The sequence below is a fragment of the Dasypus novemcinctus genome, chromosome 23 (genome assembly GCF_030445035.2).
Source record: "Dasypus novemcinctus isolate mDasNov1 chromosome 23, mDasNov1.1.hap2, whole genome shotgun sequence".
Classification (NCBI taxonomy): Eukaryota; Metazoa; Chordata; class Mammalia; order Cingulata; family Dasypodidae; genus Dasypus; species Dasypus novemcinctus.
In genome coordinates this window covers 39493884-39516517 of record NC_080695.1, presented here as the reverse complement: position 1 = coordinate 39516517, position 22634 = coordinate 39493884, and the positions used below count along the sequence as shown (strand labels likewise).

Here is a 22634-nt window from a genome sequence, read left to right as displayed (position 1 = left end):
TTTTTAAAAAGTTTAGCTCAATACTGGTTGTTTTTGTGCTTTAATTTTAGCTCCAGGATCTTTTGTGGAGGGACAGAGGCAGGAGGGACTGGGAAATGCAGCCTGGGTAGAAAGAGGGATTTATATTTGAATTTTTCACACGCAAGAATTAAGTCATCATTCTGTTCAGAGTTGTAATAGGCAAAGTGTTCCAACATTTGACCCTAGGATTCTTATCCACTGGTCAGGGGTGAGCATCAGTGGATATTATTTGGGGCAAGGAGAATTCAGTTCTTTATGGCTGGGATTTCTTCTATTACTGGGCAACAGAAACACCAGACAAAAAGCCAGACATACAATTCCATCAAACCTCTCCAGTAATCTTTTTTTAAACAAAGAAAAAAGTGGAGGCTTCTTGCAGTGATGTGATTCAAATTATATCTGGGTCCCTGGAATATTTGATTTTTATTGGGCCATTTCTGTGGCAGAGGAAAAATAAACTACATAATAATAATAATAAATCCTGCCTCCCAAGAGATCAATATTTGTACAGGAAAGTATAGACCAGCCATCAAATCCCTCTCTATCCAATCTATGTGGTGACACCGATAGCTATCGGCACATTTCTGCAAGGCCATTGCCTTTGGTGGAATTTGAAACTTGCTGAGTTTTCTGGATATGTAGGCATTCCAAAAATAGAAACAGATGTCACTCTTCTGGGTCTTTATAGAGATAACCTAGGTAGTATTTAAGGGGAAAACAAGTGTCTCATCTTTTGGTTGCTGCTTGGTGGAATCTCAGTGAAAGAGAGAGCTGGATCCCAAGTCAGGTTTAATGGTGATTTGGGCCCATGAGCTATAGAAGGAAAACTCCACTAGACAGGAAAATCAAATCAAAGACAGATAAATAATTTGTATTGCTAACAAATTACACAAATGCCTTAATTTTTTTCTTAATTTTATCCATCTGATTTAAGCTTCTCTCCCCATCTTTACTCAGGAAATGGTATCACCAAACATCTGGTTGCTCAGGCCAAAAACGTGGAGTCAAGATGTTAATAATAAGGGGGGAGGTAGAAGGGTATATGCGAACTCTATTTTCTGCATGATTTTTCAGTAAACCTACAACTTTTCTAAAACAAACAAAAAAATTAGAGGAGTCATCCTTAAGTCCTTTTTCTTTCCCTCTTCCCCCATTCATCAGCAAATCTTGCTCTACTTCCAAGACATCCAAATTTGTCCATTTCCATCTTTATACTTCTCACCCTAGCCAAAGTCATCACTCTTTCTTGGACTACTTCACCTGCCTCTTAATTGGAGCCTCTGCCTTCATTCTTGTCACCTTCACTCCTACTATCTAATCTTTACACTTATGATCTTTACAAATTAAATTGTCACTCTTGTGCTGAAGACCTTCCACCACCTTCCTGTTGCTTAAAAACAAAATCCAACCTCTTTCATGGCACCCCCAAAGTCTACATCTAGCCTCTGTCAACCTCTCCAACGTCTTCTCATACCAAATCTCTAGCTACACTGGCCCTCTTGCAGTTCTTTGAGCATGCCAATCTCGTCCCCGCCCCTTTCCCTTATGTTCTTTGCATTCTGTTCCTTCTGGTATTGTCTTGCCCCAAATCTTCTGAGGGCGAGTCTTTGTGATCTTGGCGGTATGAGCGCAAAGGTAACTTTCCCAGAGGAGACTTAACTGACCATCCTAAACATCACCCCCCGCCCCCAACACCCTGACCCTTTTTTAATTCGTGGACCAACACCTGAAAATATTTTTATTTTTTAAAAAAATCGATGTTAACAGGTTTCCTTCTCTTCCTCCACAAGAACGTCAGCTTCAGGAGAGCGGGATCCTCGTCTCTCTTTTCACGGCGGTATCCCAGCGCCTACAGCAGTGCCTGATGCACAGTAGGTGCTCTACAGCTATTTCCTAAATGAGGCAATCCCCGCCGCAGAAGGACGGGAAGAGGCAATAACACAAGGTGACAGGGGCCGTGCGTCCCCTCCCCCCCGCCCCCCAGTCTCTCGGCGGTCGTCTGGGCCCGCCTCCTGCTTGAAGACCCGCAGCACCCACCCCCACCCCCGTCTCCCTTTGAAAGGCTAAAGACTGGAGCTATTTTGTGCGCAGTCATCCACAGCGACAACAGTACTATTGGCAAGAGACCGAGCGGCCGGCTGGAAGACCCCGGAGCCGGGAAAAGAGCCTGAACCCGGCCACTTGGGGTCCAGGACTCGGGCGCCGAGCTGAGCGGACCGTGGGGCTGTTGGGAGGGCCGGGGCCGGGGGGCGAGGTGACGAGGGCGCAGCCGAGGGGACGCCGCGCCGGAGCGGGGCCTAGTCGGGGGGAGAGGGCCCGAGCCGCGGAGAGAAGCGGAGAGGCGGGTACCGACGCCAGGAAAATTCAGCCGGGACGCAGCGACCCCCGGGCGCCGGCCTCGCCAGCGCCAGGCTTCGCTTCCGGGTGAGGGGCGGGCGGGCCGAGCAGTTCCGGGTCGGGCGGCGGTTCCGGCTGTGCGGGCCGCGCCGCGGCTGCTGGTCCCGGGCGCGCGGAGGGCGCGGGCGGCGCGCGGGGGCCGAGGGGGTGCGAGGCGGCGGCGCGGGGACTCCGGGCCCCGGCGGCGGCCCATGGGGCGGGAGGCGTGAGGCCGCGGCCTGCCCGGGGCTCGGGGGGTGGGGGGAGCGGGGCGGGGAGATGGATAAACTGACCATCATCTCAGGATGTCTCTTTCTGGCCGCCGATATCTTCGCCATCGCCAGCATCGCCAACCCGGACTGGATCAACACGGGGGAGTCCGCGGGTGAGCGGAGGGCGCGCGGGGACCAGCGGGGCCAGGCGTGGGGTTGGCTGAGGGCACGCCGACGGGAGACCAGTGTGGGGGAGAAAACGGGGCAGGCGGGTGCGAGGCGGGGGCCGGCCGGAGGAGAAAGGGGCTGAGAGGAGACCCTGGCCGCGGAGAAAGGCGGCCGAGAGGCGGTCCAGGTTGAGGGGAAAGGGAGTGGAGTGCAGGATGCGCCTGGTCACGAGCGGGACCCCCAGGTTGAGGGGAGGGGCGCAGAGTGAAAAGTGGTGGAAGGGCGAGGAGACCTGGGCTGGCCTGGCGTGTCCCGAACCGAGGAGGGTGGTGGGGTGGGGGCAGTCTCCTGACCTGAGGGACCGAAGAGGAACGAGCTTCGTTCTGGGTAAATGTCAAGGTGGGAAACGGGAGGAACCGGTTTGGGGCAAACAGAGGCGCCTGAAGCGAGGGAATCAGAAACCAGGCGGAGAGGCAGGGACTGGGAGAACGAGGCCTGGGAGCCGGGAAGGAGGCAGCCTATGGGGGTCACGGCGAGGGGGAGGCCGACGGGAGTCAAGTCCGACTCCGGAACCCCCAACTCCCAGGAAGCTGCACCCGGGGTCGGACGGACCTGGGAGAAGTGCTAGGAGGGCGGTTGCTGACCCGACGAGGCAGGGCTAATTGTCAGTGCCGGGAGGACCGGAGGTGTGGGCCGGGCCGGGGCGGGGCGAAGTCCCTTTCTCAGTCCATTCCTCGCCTGCCTGGCAGTGCCTTTGAAGTATCATATAGTTATAATTTTGCTTTACTTTAGGCCCGGAAGCTATGATACTACTACTAATAAACTTCATTTAATGGAACATCTTTCATTCCAGTGCATCACGGAAACGCTTTAGAGATCTTAATAGTAGTTACAAAATTAAATAACACATTAGAGTTGCAGGCAGCCCAGGAGCAGTAGCAGTGCCTGCAGTTAACACCCCCGGAGCTCTAGGCAGGAGAGACAAGGTGGTGCCCTGAGGAAAGAGGAAGGCATCGCTCTGAAGGGTCTCCCAGGTGACTGTGCTAGCAAGAGTTTTCTCAGCCTGGGCCATCACACACACACATTCACATACCCATTCACACTCACTCACTCACCCAGACCTGTGAGACCAAATCTTTAATTAATGTTAACAGCTGTCAGGAGAGCTGATGAGATTGAGGAATCATCTTGTTTTTTAACTGCCTGTTCCTTGAAAGGGATATTTTGGGGGTGGGAAGAGGTCAAGCTTCCTCCAAGAATAATTTGTTATAAAAATGTATCACTACTCTGTCGAACTTATTTCTTAAAGTATTACTTACAGTTCTGTATTTGTCCTGCAATATTTTTAGCTCTTAAAAAAAGCTGCAGCTAGGACATTTGTTGCTTCCTCCTCCCTCCTCTCCCCCAGTCTAGACCTAGTAACACAGAATCATGCTGTCAGATTTACTGGTTATTAAAATAACACTCCAAAGAATTCTGCTCTTCTTCTTGGCTTCACAGTTTTAGCAGAACTCTTAATTGTAAAGCATGCCCCAAAGAAGGCTTAGAATTTGGTGATTCTATGGGCTTTGTATTGGAAATATTGGTGATACCAGTGTTACCGCTATTTGGCACAGTAATATGTGTAACATCCAGTTCATGGCTTGTTTTTGTTTTCCTACTTTTATGTGATTTTTTGAGACTTACTAGACATTGGGGGGGGGGCTTTATGTACTTAGGGGCAAAAGAGTTTCACTGTTCTAGCAGAAAGGTCCTTTTGGCCAAAAGGTTTTAGGTGGCAGCCTAATGTATAAAATAGATTAAATGTCCATGGAAAAGATGTAGTTGTAGGAGGGAACTGTTACATATATAGGAGAAGGAAGAGGGAATTAATAGCATAACATTCCTGAGAAGATATAAAAGGACAGTATTTAAAGCACAGGAAAAGAGATCGCTGTGTTATACTTGAAGTAATGCAAAGACAAGATGAGTGTAACTTCCTCACTTTAGGAGGCAAAGTTATTATTTACTGTGAAAGGCCATAGAAATGAAAGGGACAGAAATCCAAGATTTGAAGAAGTAGAAAATGTTTGTAATAAGTAGTTGCAAAGAGATCATGCCCACTAGAGACACGGTAAGATTGTCTTTCAATGTTGAAACCTCACTGAAGGGGGTGGTCCTGAGCATACAGTATGATAACCCACCTGCTATGTTTGACCTTCAGCAGAGCTCAGCTACTTCAGTACCAGTGTGGTTAAAGTGTATAGAAGGCTTCATTCAGGGTTGAGGTTTGCCAGATAATATGCAACAAAATGACTGGGGCAAAGGTGTTTAGGGTACTGGCCAGAGTATCGTTATAATGATGGATCGTGGAATCTCCCCTGGATAAAAGGTGAAAGTAAATAAAGGAAGGGCCTAATAGGTTGGTCAGTGGAATGGTCGACTCAGTAAAATTGAAGATGAGTCTCAGTGGGAGTGGTTGATGCCACAGAGTAGAAGGACAAAAGTTTGTATATACAGAGGGGATTTGGAAGGTAGAGCAGTTTCTGTTGATGGTAAGTTCCAGAATGAAACACTGGGATGTATGGCTGTGGTAGAGTTGAGGAGATGACTTTTTTCTAACAGCTCCCCTTGTCATCTCAGCATATGCTTCAGTTAAATATTCTGTGGCTAGAAAGAAGAATAGTAGGAGGTAATAATAAAATTTTCATAACTAACATATTTCTTTTCTTAAATACATCAGACAGTAGGCCTCCCAAAGCGTAAAGTAAATGGGATAATATGTGCATGTGTTCACTGTTGTGTTCATGTACTGTGATAAGATGGACCTGAACTTTCCCTGGTATGTATGGTTAAGTTTGTATTCTCATTTGTGCAGTTTCACCTATGTAGACAGTTGCTGTCTCAAGTTTTAAAAAAATTTAAAAATTAAAATGAGGGCAGAGTTATAACCTTCCAAATCAATGAAACGTTTAAAAGAAGTTCAGATGAGATCTCAGAGCTTTATTCCAAGGTCTGCACAAAAGTGACAGCTTGGCAGCAAGAGGTAATGTGTTGGTTCCCTTTCATGCATTATATACAGTATATGAAAGTTTTGATTACAGTGTTTTTATTGCAGTTTTAAAAATGGATGAAATATATTTTCCAAATAGAACTCTTAGAGCTGAAAGGTTTTGCAGGATGTAGTTTGAAAACCACTGCACTGTACTGCTAGGGAAAGTTTCAGGATTCAATTCCAAACTCCATCAGCTTACAGTTAGTAAGTTGTGACCTTGGCAAGTTGCTTAGCCTCTCAGTGTCTTAGTTTCCTCTCTGTAAAATAAGGATGATAATAGTGCCTATCTCATTGGATTATTGTAATGATTAACTGAATTAATCCATATAAAATGTTTAGAACAGTGCCTGACACATTGTAAGTGCTTAATTTTTAAAAATTAGATGTCATTAAGGTTGTGTTACTGCTGCTGATATTTTTTAAGTCATGGTTTAAAATAACAGGTATGAGAATCCTAATTTTGAAATAAAAGCTAAGAACTTGCTACTATGAAAACTGACACATTTTCCTTGGAAATAAGGAAACATCAAGAGTAAGGCCAGGCTTCTTTGAGGAAATACCAAATGGTGGATGACACCAGTGCTGCGGGATACCCCAGAGGCCCTGGAATGGGAGACAATGGCATCTTCTGTGGAGGCGTTGACAGTGCGATTCCTGGCTGAGGTTGTGGAGCTCCCGAGGCAAGGCTGAGGACAAGGAGTGGCTCCCTGTCACCAAGCTGGACCAGTTGGTCAGGGATATAAAGATCAAGTCCCTAGAGGAGATCTGTTCTCTCTGCCCATCAGGGAGTCTGAGATTATTTACTTTTACTTGAGAACGTCCCACAAGGATGAGGTTCTGAAAAATCATGCCTGTGCAAAAGCAGACCTGTACTGGCGCATGTCCTAGGATCAAGGTCTTTGTCTCCATCGGGGACTACAGTGGCCACATGGGTCTGGGCGCAAAGTGCTCCGAGGAGGTAGCCTCTACTATCCATGGGGCTATCGTTCTGGCCAAGCTCTCCGTCATCCTTTTGCAGTGGGGAACAAGATTGGTAGCCCTACACTGTCCCTTGCCAGGTGACAGGATGCCGTGATTCTGTGCTGGTGGGCCTCATCCTCATTCCCAGAGGCACTGGCATCATCTCAGCCCTCATGCCCAAGAAGCTGATAATGGTGGCTGGTATTGACAATTGCTACACTTCAGCCAGGGGCTACATGGCCACCCTGGGCAATTGCGCCAAGGCCACCTTCGATGCCATCTCCAAGACATACAGCTATCTCCCCCCCGTCCCCTCCGACCTCTGGAAGGAGACTGTATTCACCACGTCTGCCTACCAGGAGTTCACTGACCATCTCGTCAAGAGGCACACCAGGGTCTCTGTGCAGAGGACCCAGGCCCCCTTTGGGGCCACCACTTAGACTCTCATGAGAAAAATAAATGTTTGAATTTAAAAAATAATAAGGCCAGGCTTAAAACAAGTTAAGAAATAAATTTGTCTCCCCTCTTGGCTTTGGACTTTATCCCTCTTCTTCCAGTCTCTCATCTTCGTATTCTAGTCTCTTTGCTCCTCACAGAAGGAAATCAACACAGAAGGAAATAAAATATCAATAAAATTGAATAGAATAACTTCCTAAAACCCAGACTGATATTATCATAAGATTTTGGATCATGCTTCACACTGGCACATTTTTTAGTTTTTTATTTATTGGTCCAGACACAGATAAAGTACATTCTTATTTCCAACAATGCATGGTAACTCTTACACTTCTTCTGATAGCTTGTGGATTATGTATAAACTTTTGAAGCTATAATGAATCAAATAGATCTTACATGTTTGGGGAAAGTACACGGAGGGAGCACTTTAGTAAGGACCCTTCTTAACAGTTTCTGTTAATGGAACTAAAAATATTAAATGGCAAAAAAATTCTTTTATGGCAAGGTCAAATTTCTGCTGATTACTAGAACTCAATATCAGTAGCAATATCTTTTATTTTAAGTAATGCTTTATAGTTTTCAAGGAATTTTGCCATTCATTATTGATTTGAATCCATTGGTATTTTATATTTGACCAATGTAAAATAGTCATTTCCACATTTTTTTCCCCACATGTCCATGAGACTTGCACTGCAAAGACTCCCTTCAAGGAAACTCTTCATTATTTATGTACAGCTTTATTTATCTTAAATGAGGTTGAAATTTTTCAGTGGCTAGAAATTTTGCCTGTTTTCAGAAGGGAATTTTCTCTTCAATCTTAAAATGATAGCCTTCGCATTATACAAGTCGCTTAATATTACCGATTTTTCATTTTAAAGATGCAAACTTTTTGTGAAAAAAGTTTTTTTTTTTTAGTTTAATGGGCTAATTTTAACATGGTAAACAAAATTGCTTCTGATATATCTAAACAATCTACAGATCCCTTTATTGAGACAGCATCCCTTTACACAGCAGGGATCTCAGCAGCTGTTTAGGATTATAACATCCTAAATCATCCTATATGGATTTGCCTAGTGTTCTTTATGAAGATTTCATATGTTTCCCAAAATTATCTTCAAGTATATAAATGAACATCTACCTTATATCTAGTCACAGTTTCTCTCTGTAGAGTTGGTTATCAAATGCACATTATAGTCCATCATAGTTAAGGATAGTATATTTATTCCTGAACATATTTTAAATCTTTTTAAAATTTTTTAGATTGAATGTTAGGGTTTTTAATCCACACCCTTTTCCCCACCTAGTTCTAAATGATGGAGAAAAAACAAAGAACAACCCAAGACAGCAAGGTAATTTGTGAACCAAAATATCTTTATTACTGATAAAGATTATATTGGAGATTGTGGCTTTTATCTTTGGGCAAGTGGGCTTCCTACTACTGGACCTTAAAATTGAACTGACAACTTTCCAGTCCCAGTTAGGGCTGAAGAACCTGCCCCTTTAGGTTTTTCTACATGAAAGAATAGAGAAGAATGAGTGCTCCCTGTGGGCAACTGGCTCCCAAGGGCAAAACGTTGGACTACATATGCCCCATTTTTCCTCTAAAACTCAACAGTCAAATAAAACCATTGCTTCCCCTGAGGAGGAATGAGTGGGGGGTCACGGGGATGAGCCAGAAGTATGCTAATGTAGTTCTCCTTCATGCAACACCCCCAACCCCCACCCCTAATGGATTAAAAACTCAGGAGGTGATGGGGAGAAGGTGTTACTTGCTTGAAATCCTGGAGATGTATGACATTTTATGAGGAGTAATTTTCTTTTTCCTCAGTCTAAAGACTGGCAGGTGCTTGGGGAAGTAGAAGCTTTGGGGTAGGGGGAGAACATAGGGGGAGTGTCACTGCCTATCCTACCCGTTCCACAGGAAATCCTGGCAAGTCTCAGATAAGGGACTGTGGTGCTTGACATCTATCCCAAAGGGTTCGAGATCTATTACAAGTAGATCCCAGCCTGTAAATTGGGAATCCTTGGTTTAAAATACTAAAATTACAGATTTCCAAAATAAACGTATTTATTAAATACTAGAAAACTGTTAATAAGCCCTTCTCCCCTCAACTGTGACAACTTCAGTGATCACAAAGAGGGTTTAGCATAAAGGAGCTCTGTAACATTGTTAAACAAGCAAACTTACCTAGAACTTTGTTTTATTAATCATTTTGGACATGACTTAACAGGACAGAAATTGGTTACCTAAGAAGGCAAAAATCTTGACATTGTATTCTTTTGTTTAAAAGGCATTAACAAAATTTCTGCGTTGGCCTTTTGAGTCTTTTTGACAGCTTTATCGAGATATAGTTCACATAACCATGAAAATTCACTCACTTAAAGTGTACAATTCAGTGGATTTTAATTTATTCTGAGTTATACATCCATCGCCATTTTCATTCCCCCAAGAGAAATCCACACATCTTCGCTATCACCCCCCTCCCACCCAGCCCTAGGCAACCTTTCATCTACTTTCTGTCTCTATGGGGACATTTCATATAAATGGACTTCTATAATATGTGGTCCTTTGTGACTGGTTTATTTCATTTAGCATAATGTTTTCAAGGTTTATCTTTATTATATAGCATGTATCAGGGTTTTTTTGCTGAAAAATATTCTATTGTATGGATATGCCACATGTTATCCATTCATCAGTTGGACTTTTTTTAAAGATTTATTTTTTATTTATTTCTCTCCCCTTCCCTGCCCCTCCCGCCGAGTTGTCTGTCCAGTTGTGTGTTCTGTGTCTGCTTGTATTCTTGTCAGCAGCGCTGGGAATCTCTTGTTTTGTTGCATCGTCTTGCTGCATCAGCTCTCTGTGTGTGCGACGCCATTCCTGGGCAGGCTGCACTTTTTTCGTGCTGGGTGGCTCTCCTTACGGGAGGCACTCCTTGTGCGTGGGGCTCCCCTACGCGGGGGACACCCCTGCGTGGCAGGGCACTCCTTGCGCACATCAGCACTGTGCATGGGCCAGCTCATCATATGGGTCAGGAGGCCCTGGGTTTGAACCTTGGCCGTCCCATGTGGTAGGCAGACGCCCTATCCATTGGGCCAAATCTGCTTCCCAGTTGATGGACATTTGAGTCAGTAAATTCCTTTTCCTGCTAAGAATAATACTTCTCCACATTGTAAAGTGGTATAAAGATCGTTTTTAAAAAAAACAGTTCTTACAAAAGGTAACATTACTAGTATTTATTTCAACATATCAAATTATGAGGACTTTGAATAAAAACTCAAAGACCAGTCTTTACAGTATCCACAGGACATGCTTTCAGCTTGAAATCATTTTTGATACTGTGAATTTTGCAGTATAGGCCAATGAGGTAGATTTCCTAAATAAAGCATTTATTTCCTTTACAACTTTAGTTCCAAAAGTCATCTCTCACAATGAGGGTCTAAGCTCCTGGCCTCAGAGGAGGGGAATTTGGGACCATGAACGAGGACAGAGGACATCGCTAAAAAGAAAGGAAATCCAGGAAAAGAAATTACAAGAATGGTGGCTGCTGATACGCTCATAAAACTAGCTATACTTTGTGACTACTTCATCACCTGGCTGCCAGAGCCTGTTTCAGAGCAGGCGTAGTTTAACAGTCATATCCATCAGACCTCCACTGCTCAGCTGAGTGTGTCCTAAAACAGTGTTGTTTGTCCCCTTTCCTGATAAGTAATTGCCTTGTGTTGGAGTTACAGGGCAGTTAAAAGTGGTTAGGGTGGGATTTTGGAATCAGCTCTAGATTTGATTCTTGAATTGTCTTTCTCTTAGCTGTATGATTTGGGGTGTATAATTTAATTTCTCGGTTACAAAATGGGGATGATATACTTATCTCAAAGGGTGGTTGTGAAGAACTGAACCCTCTAAGGGCTGCGCACATGACTTGATCTATAGTAAATGCTGAAATGTTGGTCATAATTATTATTTATTAGATAAAATATCTAAACAGCTGAAATTTTTATTATTTCCCTTTTGTATTGACTTCCTTATTTATTTATACCCTGCCTTGTTCCAGAAAGATCTAAGGCAACGTGGTGTGCTTTTATTTGAATATTCCTGAAACCCAGCTGGTACCAATCTGGGAAGAGAGACTGCATAGTCAGTTCTAGTGGTAATATAGACTTAATGGGACACATGTAAGTACCAAAACCAGGAGTACATCGGGTGTATATGTTTCTGAAACAGATTGGAGAGGTTTTCTTAAGTGAGAGGCAGCCAAGTGTACAGGAAGGGGCACATGCACTCAGGCTTTGGGGTCAAATCAACATGTCATCAAATCCCACTTCTACCCTTTATTAGCCATGTAGTTAGTTGATCTTGGGCAAGTTGTAGTTAATTTTATAATTAATAAAATTATTAATGACTATCTCTTTCAGCTCTTCCAGTTTTTCATGAAGATTCAGACCCCAATATTCTGTTCTCCAGTAAGTTAGATTAACTACAATGCATTGTGAGAATAATTTTCTTCAGAAGTTAATTTTAAAGGAATATTAAGAGCTGATGGGCTATAAAGTTGGAATATAAGAGTATATTTGTTTCCCTTCAAAGTCTGAAAATCAGTTTGAAATATATGAGATAGTTTTTTATGGAAACCTGGGAAATTGTACACCTGAACATTTAGTTCTAATTATGGAATAAAAATTCTTCTAGTCATCGCTAGCTTCTGTAATGCAACTGAATTTTTTTTTCTATACCCAAGTTCATTGCATATTTAAGCAGTGGGCCATATTGCATGATATAGTGAAGTATTGCTGTTTATGAAATTGGTACTGTTGAATTATAAGTGCTTAATCATGCAACAAGAGTGGATAATTACTTACATAGGGACCTTGCTTTATATCCTTCCTCTAAGTAACCCAAGAGATTAGGTTTTACAGTAACAGCAGTTACAATATATTAAGTATAACTTTCATATTTACAGCTTTAGCTGTCTGTGATGATTTATGTAAACGTGACATTTGTTTCTTTTTGATTGTCAGAATGTTTTATTTTCAAGTTCTGATACTTAACATTTTTTTCGAAGTACTTTCTAGAATTGCCCAACTAGCAGCTAGCTGCAAAAAAAGTTTAATAAATTAATTTTTTGAAAACGAGTATATGGATTTTTGTGTTGCTATCAATGATTCATGTATTTGTGAATATGTACCAAACAGCATACATAGTTTGCTAACATGAAGTTTCACAGTGTATGAGTCCAGTTCAGTTTTGAAGCAAACTGACAGTTCTTTGTCTTGCTGCTTTTTTTTTAACTAAGAGAAAAAACGTGTACTTTTTTTGTGTCTCTTATACTACCTTTGCTATAAATAAAAGATTATATATGGTATTTTGACACTTGCTGTTATATATACTGAGCAAAAAATCAGCTGTTGACTTTTAATATAGAGCTGTTTAAGTAAGGCCCGTATACTACTATTGTTAAAGATTAAACAAGAGTAAAGAAAAATGCATTTGGTGGGGTCAAATAGGTAAGCAGAATTTCACTAGGTCTCCTCATTTGCAATATAGTCGCAGTAACTTGTTCACCTGAAAAATTGTTGTGTCTGCTTTCAGCTACATTAATAGAAATTCTCTTCACAATTAGGCCTTAAAAAAAACAGGCCATGCTGAGATCAATTCTGCTAATCAGACCACTGACTTCCAAAGGTAAAAGATCACTCTTAGACTATCAAAGATGTGGCCATTTCATTCATAAAGTAGCATTCCTTTTGATAAAATCTTTTCATTTACTATGAATATTCCTTAAGTCTTCCCACAGGTATTCCCTCACATCACCAGGCTTCATTCCAGACAATTTGACAACAAATGCTTATTGAAGTATCTGTACTCTAGAAGGACCTATTTGAAATATTCAAAGGGATTACATTTAAGCAAAGGAAAAGTTATTTTATCTTCAAGGAATATGTATTCTGGGACAATAAACTATATAGATATGAAATAATTATTGTGAAGTATGTGATGAAACTACTCTGCCCAGGTGGTCAGGGAGAAGGTGGAATTTCAGCTTAACAGAATGATGCATTTAATAAAGAGCATTTAAATAGTTAAGACTTGGCATGCTTATCCTTGAAGGTGGAATGGCATGAGTAAAGGTAGAAGGTAGGGAAATTCCCATCCTGGTCCATTTCTATACATTGGCTGCTAAATTTATCTTTCTAAAGGAGACATATAATAATAATAGCAAATACTTGTCTAGCATTTACTTTGTGGCAGATACTATTCTAGGCCCTTTACATATATTAATAATTTAATCCTTTCAACAACCCTGTATAAGGTAAGGGTGTTGCTGTTATCCCCACAGAGACATAGAAACAACTAATGTTCTCAAGGTCAAGTAACTTTCTCAAGGTCACATAGCTGAGAAGTGGAAGAGTCAAGATTTGAACCCAGGCAGTCTTGCTCTAGAGTCCTTGCTCTTAACCACTACATATACTTGTACCAGAAACCTTCAAGAACTCTTCATTGTCCAAAGGAGAACAAAAAGCACTCAGAACCCTTCTCAGTGTGACTCCAACCTTTCCAGCCTGACATCCTACTTTTTTCCCTACGTGGATCGACATTTGTGCTCCTCTGTATTGCTTTGTTTCCCAAATATAATCTTCCAACTACCATCTTCCTTAAAACATTTTTGATCCCTCTAACCAAAAGTGGTTTTTTCCCTCTGGGTAACACCTTGCACATTTTTCATGGTAATCTGTTTGCATCATGGCTATTTGTGTGGTATTTGTCCTTATTTTCTAGTGCAGAATTTAAGTTCCTTGAGAGTAGTAGGAGATATGATTTATCAATCTTTTTACCTTAGGTAGCATGTCCAAGCTTGCACATGGCAGGAAAGGAACAATCGTTGCCACCAAGCTTTTGAACCTAGGGTAGGAAATAGAATAGGTAATTTTAGAGAGTGAGCTGATTTGTGAGTAACTTTTGAACACTGTACTCTATTGTGCTCCCTTAGTGGAATATAGCCTGTGCTAGTCTGCCAAAGGGGAGCTGATGCAAAATACCAGTAATCTGTTGGCTTTTATAAAGGGTGTTTGTTTGGGGTAAAAGCTTATAGTTACAAAGCCCTAAAGAATCCAACTCAAGGTTGCTTCCTCACCAAAGTCAATTACCATATGTTGAAGCAAAGTGGTTGCTGATCTCAGCCTGGTCTTTCCTCCCTGGGCTTCCTCTTCTTAAGGCTCCATGGGCCCAGCTTCTTTCCAATCTCAGCTGTAGGCTGGCTTGTCTCTTCAGGCTTCCCCTCTCTACTGGCATAGAGCTCATTTCTTTCCGGGCATTTTATATCAGTCTCAGCTGCCAACTATTGGGTGAATGGCTCGTCTCTCTTCCTAGGGTTCCAGGGGCAAAACTGACAGAGCTCTCTCTCTTCCCGTGTGTCTTCTTGAGTGAGTGTCCATTTATATCAGCCCACCAAGGGGGCAGGGACTCAACTGAGTTACTCCTTACTGACATAGCCTAATCAGCCCTAAATTGGTTCTATCAAGAGAACTTAAATCCTTTGAATTTAATACAATCAAAGGGTATCGCACCCAGAGGAAAAGATTATTTTGCAAACAGTCTTTTTTTTTTTTTCGGTTCATGAATCTCAAACTGACACATAGCCCAAGGACAAAGAGGAATGCCAAGAAATATTGAACTTTACTTAGTAGGTAGCAAGCCTCCTACTCTGCTTGGAAATATCCCTATTTTGCTCATGAAGAAGTGTGTTCACAGAGAAGTGATTTGTCTGACATTTAATTAGGAGGTAGCAGAGGGAGCTAGGTTCAGAAAGCTCTGTTCATTAAACCACACTGCTTTTTAAGTAGTGTGCTGTTTTAGATGATGCCCTGTGCTACCATCCTGGTTTCTCTAGTACCTCCCTTTCTTTTATTGGCATCATCTGTAATTATTAGAACGACATTTTTTGAGAGTCTCCTAACCTCTTGAGTCTTCTTCAAGAATTTCATTCCATGTAATCACATCTACCTTTTTTAAATCTACCCTCCTAAATTAAAGATATTTGACTCTGTTACTCTTTTCCTTACAGACTCTAAGATGACCCTATAGCTTTTTCTCCAGATCTTCATTCCTCCTATTTCATCAATAACAAGGTTCTGAATTCTAACTAGTGTTAAAGTTGCAACTATTCTGGGTATAGTCTGTATTGATAACTAAGCCTGAAAGTTATATATGAGAGAGCTTCATTCTTAAAGACATTCATCTATTTGTAATTTAGGGTGTCTTGTGTTGATTTGATGAAAGTGTGGTAAAGAAGGTAATTGTTAGACCCACATTTTTTACATGAGAGATAGTGGAAACATTACATTATAACTGATTTCAAAATGATTCACTCATTAAAGAAAGCAAAAATAGCAATGAAACAAGGACATAACTGTGTTAAAAGAACTCTATGTTCTTTGAAAAGGGAAAGATTAGGGGAGAAAATATGTAAATAACTTGGATACGCAAACTATTTGAGATTTTGCTGAGTAAAAATGATGGGAGGAATTAAACTATACAGAAATTTATTTGGATCTTGCTTAAAGTACTTGGTATAAGTAGTCTCCAAAGTAGATTTAAATAATCACAGCATTTGAAAAACCTCTTCTTGAATTAGCAGAATCAAAATAGTATTTTATTTTTTAAATTACTCCTGAACTATCCTTAGAGTATGTGGCTTTAAAATGTAATTTTTTCTAATGTATCAGAAAAATTGCCAAGAAGATCTAAGCCCAGGACTTGAGTATAATTTTTCAATGGAAATAAGGTTGGCAATCAGATTAATTTGAAAAAGTACTTTTTATTAGAATTAAGAATGAAAAGTATTACAGGCTTATTAGATTAACTGAATTCCTAAAAAAAGTAGAGAAAACTGTTTTCAGTATTCTGTTAAAATAGCTGTGGGGAATATGCCCCACATGGAAGTCAGTCCTTATGAGACACTCTTTTTTCATTTAAAAAAATTTATTGAAGTATATTATACATGAATAAAAGTATAGTAAATGTTGTGAACAAGCGTGTCAAGTCTTCCTAACTATTTAAATATGTGTAACATCATACAGGGCTCTCATACCTCTTATACCTTACCCCACCACCAATATCTTGCACAGCTGTGAAATATCTGTAACAAATTGTGAAAGAGCATCATCAAAGTATTACTAACTACAGTCCATATCCTACGTTTGGTGTATTTCCCTCCAACCCACCCTCTTCTTTTTGTTGTTGTTCGTAAACTATACATTTTATCTAAAATGTACAATCATTGGCATGTGGTATAATTACAGTTTGTGCATTCATCACTGCAAGCTCATGAGACACTTTTGTTGATGTTTATAAGGTTTTAACTTCTCTGGACAAACATTCCAGAAAAGGTAAAACTGTTCCACAAAAGTATTCCTAAATAGTAAATTTTGAGCACAGCTTTAGAATCAGAACTGGTGGATATCCTAACTCTAGCTTTTTCTAGCTGGTGCCTAGTCGCTTAGCCTGTGTAGTCAGTACCCTGAGTTGTTTTGAGAATTAAATGAGCATATGTGAATCACTTGATACCATGCCTAGCACTAAGGAAGCTTTCAAATATAATACCAACTATTATAATGTATTCTTTTACCTCCTCTTTCTCCAGATTGATGAGTGATGGGAAGAGGGAATTTCTTATAAGAGTGTCCTTTATTTTAATGTCAAGATTTTGAAATAGAGCTTCAGACAAAAGTAGATTTTTCTGAACCAAAACACTTTGAGATGCTGTTTGAGAAGTGAGAAAGAAAGCTGCCAAACTCTTACTTTTCTTATGTAGTAGCAAGAGGTCTCAGTTCTGATTGGTTTCCTGCCCCTAACCCTTCCCTCAGTTCTTGCCCGACTGAGACAACAGAGAACAATCTCTGAGAGTGTTTTATCGAACTGTAACCTTTTGTAAGAACTTCTGGATTTAGTTTCAATTTTTTAAAGTTTTTTAATTCTTGAGGTACATAAATAATTGATTTCAATTCCTTTCCTAGGTTGTACCCATCTATTTTAAGAGTTTTATGTCTTTATCTTGATAATGTAAGATATATAGTTGATAATATAAATCTGCATTGACATCAATTAAGCTACTGAAATTTCCCTCCCAAGTTTTCAAAATAGCCAAACATTGTGAAAAAAGTTTTCCCCCAATTTTTAAAATAAAACTAAGAAGAATTATCATCAGCTAAGAGCCATTACATTTACTATACATTTTAGTGAACTGAAAACTAAAAAGTTTGAGAATTATAAAATACTTGATATTATCATTATACCAAGCACATACATGGCTGTCTTAGGTTCTCGGGCTTCCGTAACAAAGTACCATAAACTAAGTGACTTAAAACACAGATATGTATTGTCTTAGTTCTGGAGGCTAGAACTCGCTAGAAGAGAGTCTTTTTTTTTTTTTTTTTTTTTTTTTTGCCTCTTGCTAGCTTTTCGTGGTTTGCAGCAATCCTTGGGCTTCAGTCTGTGATTTAGTCATCACATGGTGTTCTTGGCTATGTCTGTCTGTGTCTCCTTTCCCCCTCTTATAACCACACCAATCACATTGGATTAAGGGCCTACCCTAATCCAATATGACCTCATTTTAATTTGCCTAATTTCATCTATAATGACCCAATTTCCAAATAAGATCACATTCTGCAGTATTGGGGGTTAGGACTTCAGCATGTCTTTGGGGGGAGAAGAAGGGGACAACACAGTTCAACCCATATATACAAATACTTTCTTTTATTGTGATTGGCTATTTTCACTCAGTTGCATTTAGTAGAAGTTAAATTTGTTTTATGTTAATTATTTCAACAATGTCTTGGATAGGTTGTTAGACCCCAGTATTTAAAAGAAGAGGATCCTAACATTGGAAACACATAATTAATACTCTGTAAATATCTGAAGGATATTTTAACCTGACTTGTAAAACAATGGTTTCCTTTTCTCATTGACCTTTTAGTATGGTTAGCCTCTTTTAGGAATTGTTATATATATAGTCTACATGTTTCCTTTTATTTTTCTCTTTGTAAAATCTTTTCCAAAAATAATGTAAGTTACATATTTCCTATTCTCCATGTATACACCCTTTAGTATTCCCCCATCCCCTTACACTTCAATGGGTGCATATGATCAGACCATTGTTTCCATAACCCTTTCTGCAGTGCTTCTGTTTTTAAAAATCAAAAGGCACGTTGCTTAATATACATTCCTGGTATGTTAAATATCTCCAAATTTTGAAAGCACTATTTCTCTGGACTCTTAGATACATATATGATTCATAGAATAAAACAAGGTTCCCTGTAGTTCTTAACTGAGTTGCCATTTATAGTCTTCTGGTCTTGTCATCTATCTAGAGGAAAAAAAGCCCAACATACTTAATGTTATATATTTTCATAGATCTTATGGTTTGAGGAAATTTCTCTTTCCTATTTTAAAGCTTTTATCTTTCCTTTAATTTTATCATTAAAATGTGTGTTAGCAGTCAAGTGACCTGTACCTTTAGACACTTAAATCTCCTGCACAATAAATGCTGTTGTATTCTTAAATAAAGGCTTTTAACCAGTTATTAACACTGCTGGTGAAAATTTCTTAATCACCAGATTGCTAAATAACTTCACACAAAACATAAAGTTAACTCTTAAAAGACTGTTTTCTCAAGACTATTTCTTCCATACTCCCCAGAAAGTTCTGAAAGTTCCTAGCTTATGAATTCTACTCCTAAGTGAAGAAAATCTGTACAAAGGGCATCACCATGCTATTCTAGACTCTAGAAGGAATCTATACTGTCTGTTTTACCTTCACTGTGATTCAGAAGTGATGAGAATGCATTGAGCCTTAGTACTTTATTGGGTTTATGATTTTGCAAACTTACCTGTAGGTAGATATTCACTGGAATTCAGAACCTATGGTGCATCATTGCAGAAGAAGATTCAAATACAGTAAAGTATTTGAAAGTCAAAAAGGTGTTTTCCAAACAGGTTAAACGTGTATATCTGCATAAAGCTTAACTGAATGAGACAGGTCATTACTTTTCCTTTTGAAAACTTGCTTAGAGTGTCTGAACATTAACTGCTTAAAACATATTTCTAGGCAAATTATGCATCAGTACTTTTTTTCTCTTTACAACTTAATATTTCTGGTAATTTGAAACCTTTTAAAGTATTCTTTTCAGCTGAAAAATGATCATGAATGTGTTTCTGACTCATAATTATTTATCCCATTCTTTGAAAAGAATTTAATTTTTGCCTACTTCTAAGCCAAGATTCAATAAATAAAACCCAGTTTTAGAGATACAGACAGCAGTTAGTTGCAATTCATCGAATATTAAAATACTAAGAAGTATATATTGCTATGGGAGTACATTGGAGGTGCCTCTAACTCAGTCTTGGAAAGTTAGAAATAGCTGCATGGAGGAATGACATCTAAGCTGAGACCTAAAGGACAAATAGGAATTGGCCAGAAGAAAAAGGGAAAGAAAGAAGGGATGAAAGAATGTTAAAAATCCATCCAAAGTGTATAAACACAGGTATTTGGTATAATCACATAGTAGTGCATTCATCACTTCAATCATTAGCAGATTCTCATTATTCCAATAATAATAAAACAAAAAACTCACCTCTCAATCTCTCTGTGCTTCCTCTGCTATACATAACCGCTATTCTGTTTTGGTCTCTAGTTTGTGTTTATATTTTATAAAAACAGTCTTATATATGCAGTATTACCCCTATTCATATTTCACATCAAGTTTCTCTGTTAATACAGTCCCATGTTGCATTTTTCAGCTTTCCTTCTGTAATATACATGGCCTTAGAGACTTTCCCTTTCAACCACTATCATACCATATAATTTAATAGCTCTGCTAGTCAGAAACACTGTGATGTGCTCTCACCATTTCCATTCATTTCCAAAGATTCACAAGCAACCTTTTTACCAGTTCTGCCCAAGTTAACCCTTAACTTTCTTTCTCTACCCTCATTTTATTTTTTGGTGACATATTTCTAGTTATTAACCCCATGAGTTTACACAATATATTTAGTTCATAATAGTGCAATCATACAATATTTGTCCTTCTGTGTCTGGCTTGATTCACTCAACTTAATGTCCTCCAGGTTCATCCTTGTTGTCATATGCTTTACAACTACATTTCTTCTTACAGCTGTATACTATTCCATCATGTGAACACACCACAGTTTATCCATTCATTGGTTGATGGACACCTGGGTTGTTTCCAACTTTTGGCAGTTATGAATAATGCCACTATAAACACTGGTGTGCTGATGTCTTTTTGTGTCACTACTCAGTTCTTCTGGGTATATGCCTAGTAGTTGCATTGCCAGGTCACATGGCAAGTCTATATTCATTTTCCTCAGGAACTGCCAGACTTCCACAGTGACTGTATCATTCTACATTCCCACCAACAATGAATAAGCATTCCTATCTCCCCACATCCTCTCCAACATTTACAGTTTACCAACTTTTTAAGAATGGCCATTCTAATTGAAATGATATCTCATTGTAATTTTGATTTGCATTTCCCTAATAGCCAGGGATGTTGAACATTTTTTCATGGTTTTTGTTTTGTTTTGTTTTTGTTTTTGCCAACTGTGTTTCTTCTTTGGACAAATGTCTGTTCAAGTCGTCTGCCCGTTTTTTAGTCAGGTAGTTTGTCTTTTTATCGTTGAGTTGTAGTATCTTTATATATCATGGATATTAACCCTCAGCAGATATGTGATTTTCAAATATTTTCTCCCATGAGTCAGCTGCCTTTTTACCCTTGATAGTCTTTTGAGGTACAAGAGTCTTGAATTTTGAGGAGGTCCCATTTATCTTTTTTTTATTTTTTTCTTGCTTGTGCTTTGGGTGTAAGGTTTAAGAAACAAATGCCTACCACAACATCTTGAAGATGTTTTCGACATTTTCTTCTAGGAACTTCACGATTGTCACTTTTATATTCCATTCCTTTATCTGTTTGAGTTAATTTTTGTAGAAGGTATGAGATAGGGGTCTTCTTTCTTTTCTTTTGGACTTGGATATCCAGTTCTCCCAGCACTATTTGTTGAATAGACTGTTCTGGCACAGCTGGGAGGGCTTGACAGTCTTGTCAAATATCACTTGACTGTAGATGTGAGGATCTCTTTCTGAGTTCTCAGTTTGCTTCCATTGGTCAATATTTCTGTCTTAATGCCAGTACCATGGTATACTAAGTAATATGTTTTAAAGTCAGGAAGTGAGAGTCCCCCAACTTAATTCTTCTTTTTAAAGGCATTTTTGGCTATTTGGAGCCCTTATCCTTCCAAATAAATTTGATAATTGGCTTTTCCATTTCTGCAGAAAAGGCCATGGGCCCAGCTTCTTCTGATCTCAGTTGAAGGCTGGCACAGGGCTCATTTCTTTCTTGGCCTTTTCAGCTGCTCAGGACGCTTGTCTCTTCAGCTGCAAACCATCAGGTGAATAGCTCAGCTGTCCCTTGGACTTTAGCTGATTGAGCCTTCTCCTTTCTCTTACATGGCAAGACTGAAATGACCAAGTTCTCCCCTCTTGTTTTCTTGAGTGAGTGCCCGTCACTTTGTGACAAGGGGGCAGGGACTCAACCCTAAGTCATGCCCCACTGATGTGGTCAAATCAAAGCCCTAATCTTTTTTTTTTTTTTTAAAGATTTATTTATTTATTTAATTCCCCCCCCCCTCCCCTGGTTGTCTGTTCTCGGTGTCTATTTGCTGCGTCTTGTTTCTTTGTCTGCTTCTGTTGTCGTCAGCGGCACGGGAAGTGTGGGCGGCACCATTCCTCGGCAGGCTGCTCTTTCTTTTCACGCTGGGCGGCTCTCCTTATGGGTGCACTCCTTGCGCGTGGGGCACCCCTACGCGGGGGACACCCTTGCGTGGCACGGCACTCCTTGCGCGCATCAGCACTGCGCATGGCCAGCTCCACACGGGTCAAGGAGGCCCGGGGTTTGAACCGCGGACCTCCCATATGGTAGACGGACGCCCTAACCACTGGGCCAAAGTCCGTTTCCCCAAAAGCCCTAATCTTAACAGGTAATTTAATCAAGACATGTCAGCTAAATCTACTGCATCAAAGGGAATCACACCCAGAGGAACAGACCAGTTTACAAACAATCCCTCTTTTGGGGATTCATAAATAATCTCAAACTGCCACAGTGTCCTTGGTTAAGTTTATTCCTAATATCTGATTCTTTTAGTTGCTATTATAAATGGAATTTTTTTTCAGATTTCTCAGATTGCTCATCAGTATAGAATTGCTATTAATTTTTGCATATTAATCTTGTATTCCACCACTTTGCCGAACTCATCTATTAGTTCTATTAGATTGGTTGTGGACTTTTCAGGATTTTCTAGATATAGGATCATATCATCAACAAATGGTGAAAGTTTTACTTCTT

The 22634-nt window shown here is 40.1% G+C and overlaps 1 protein-coding gene, 1 long non-coding RNA gene and 1 pseudogene across 2 annotated transcripts in view; 2 read left to right on the top strand and 1 right to left on the bottom strand.

Annotated features, from left to right (window-relative positions):
* Positions 1-1179: 1179 nt before the first annotated feature.
* LOC139437411 (uncharacterized) lies at positions 1180-2761 on the bottom strand. The gene is made up of 2 exons (XR_011647203.1): positions 2691-2761; positions 1180-1914 (listed from the first exon to the last, which is right to left on the bottom strand). It is a non-coding gene; the product is annotated as an uncharacterized lncRNA (long non-coding RNA).
* MOSMO (modulator of smoothened) overlaps positions 2589-22634 on the top strand; it is a 65756-nt gene continuing 45710 nt past the window's right edge. Inside the window, exon 1 of the mRNA XM_004447372.4 lies at positions 2589-2782. Within this exon, the coding sequence (XP_004447429.1) occupies positions 2677-2782 (106 nt within the window). The 5' untranslated portion in view covers positions 2589-2676. The remainder of the gene's footprint in view (positions 2783-22634) is intronic.
* On the top strand, positions 6455-12354 carry LOC139437471 (small ribosomal subunit protein uS5 pseudogene; annotated as a pseudogene).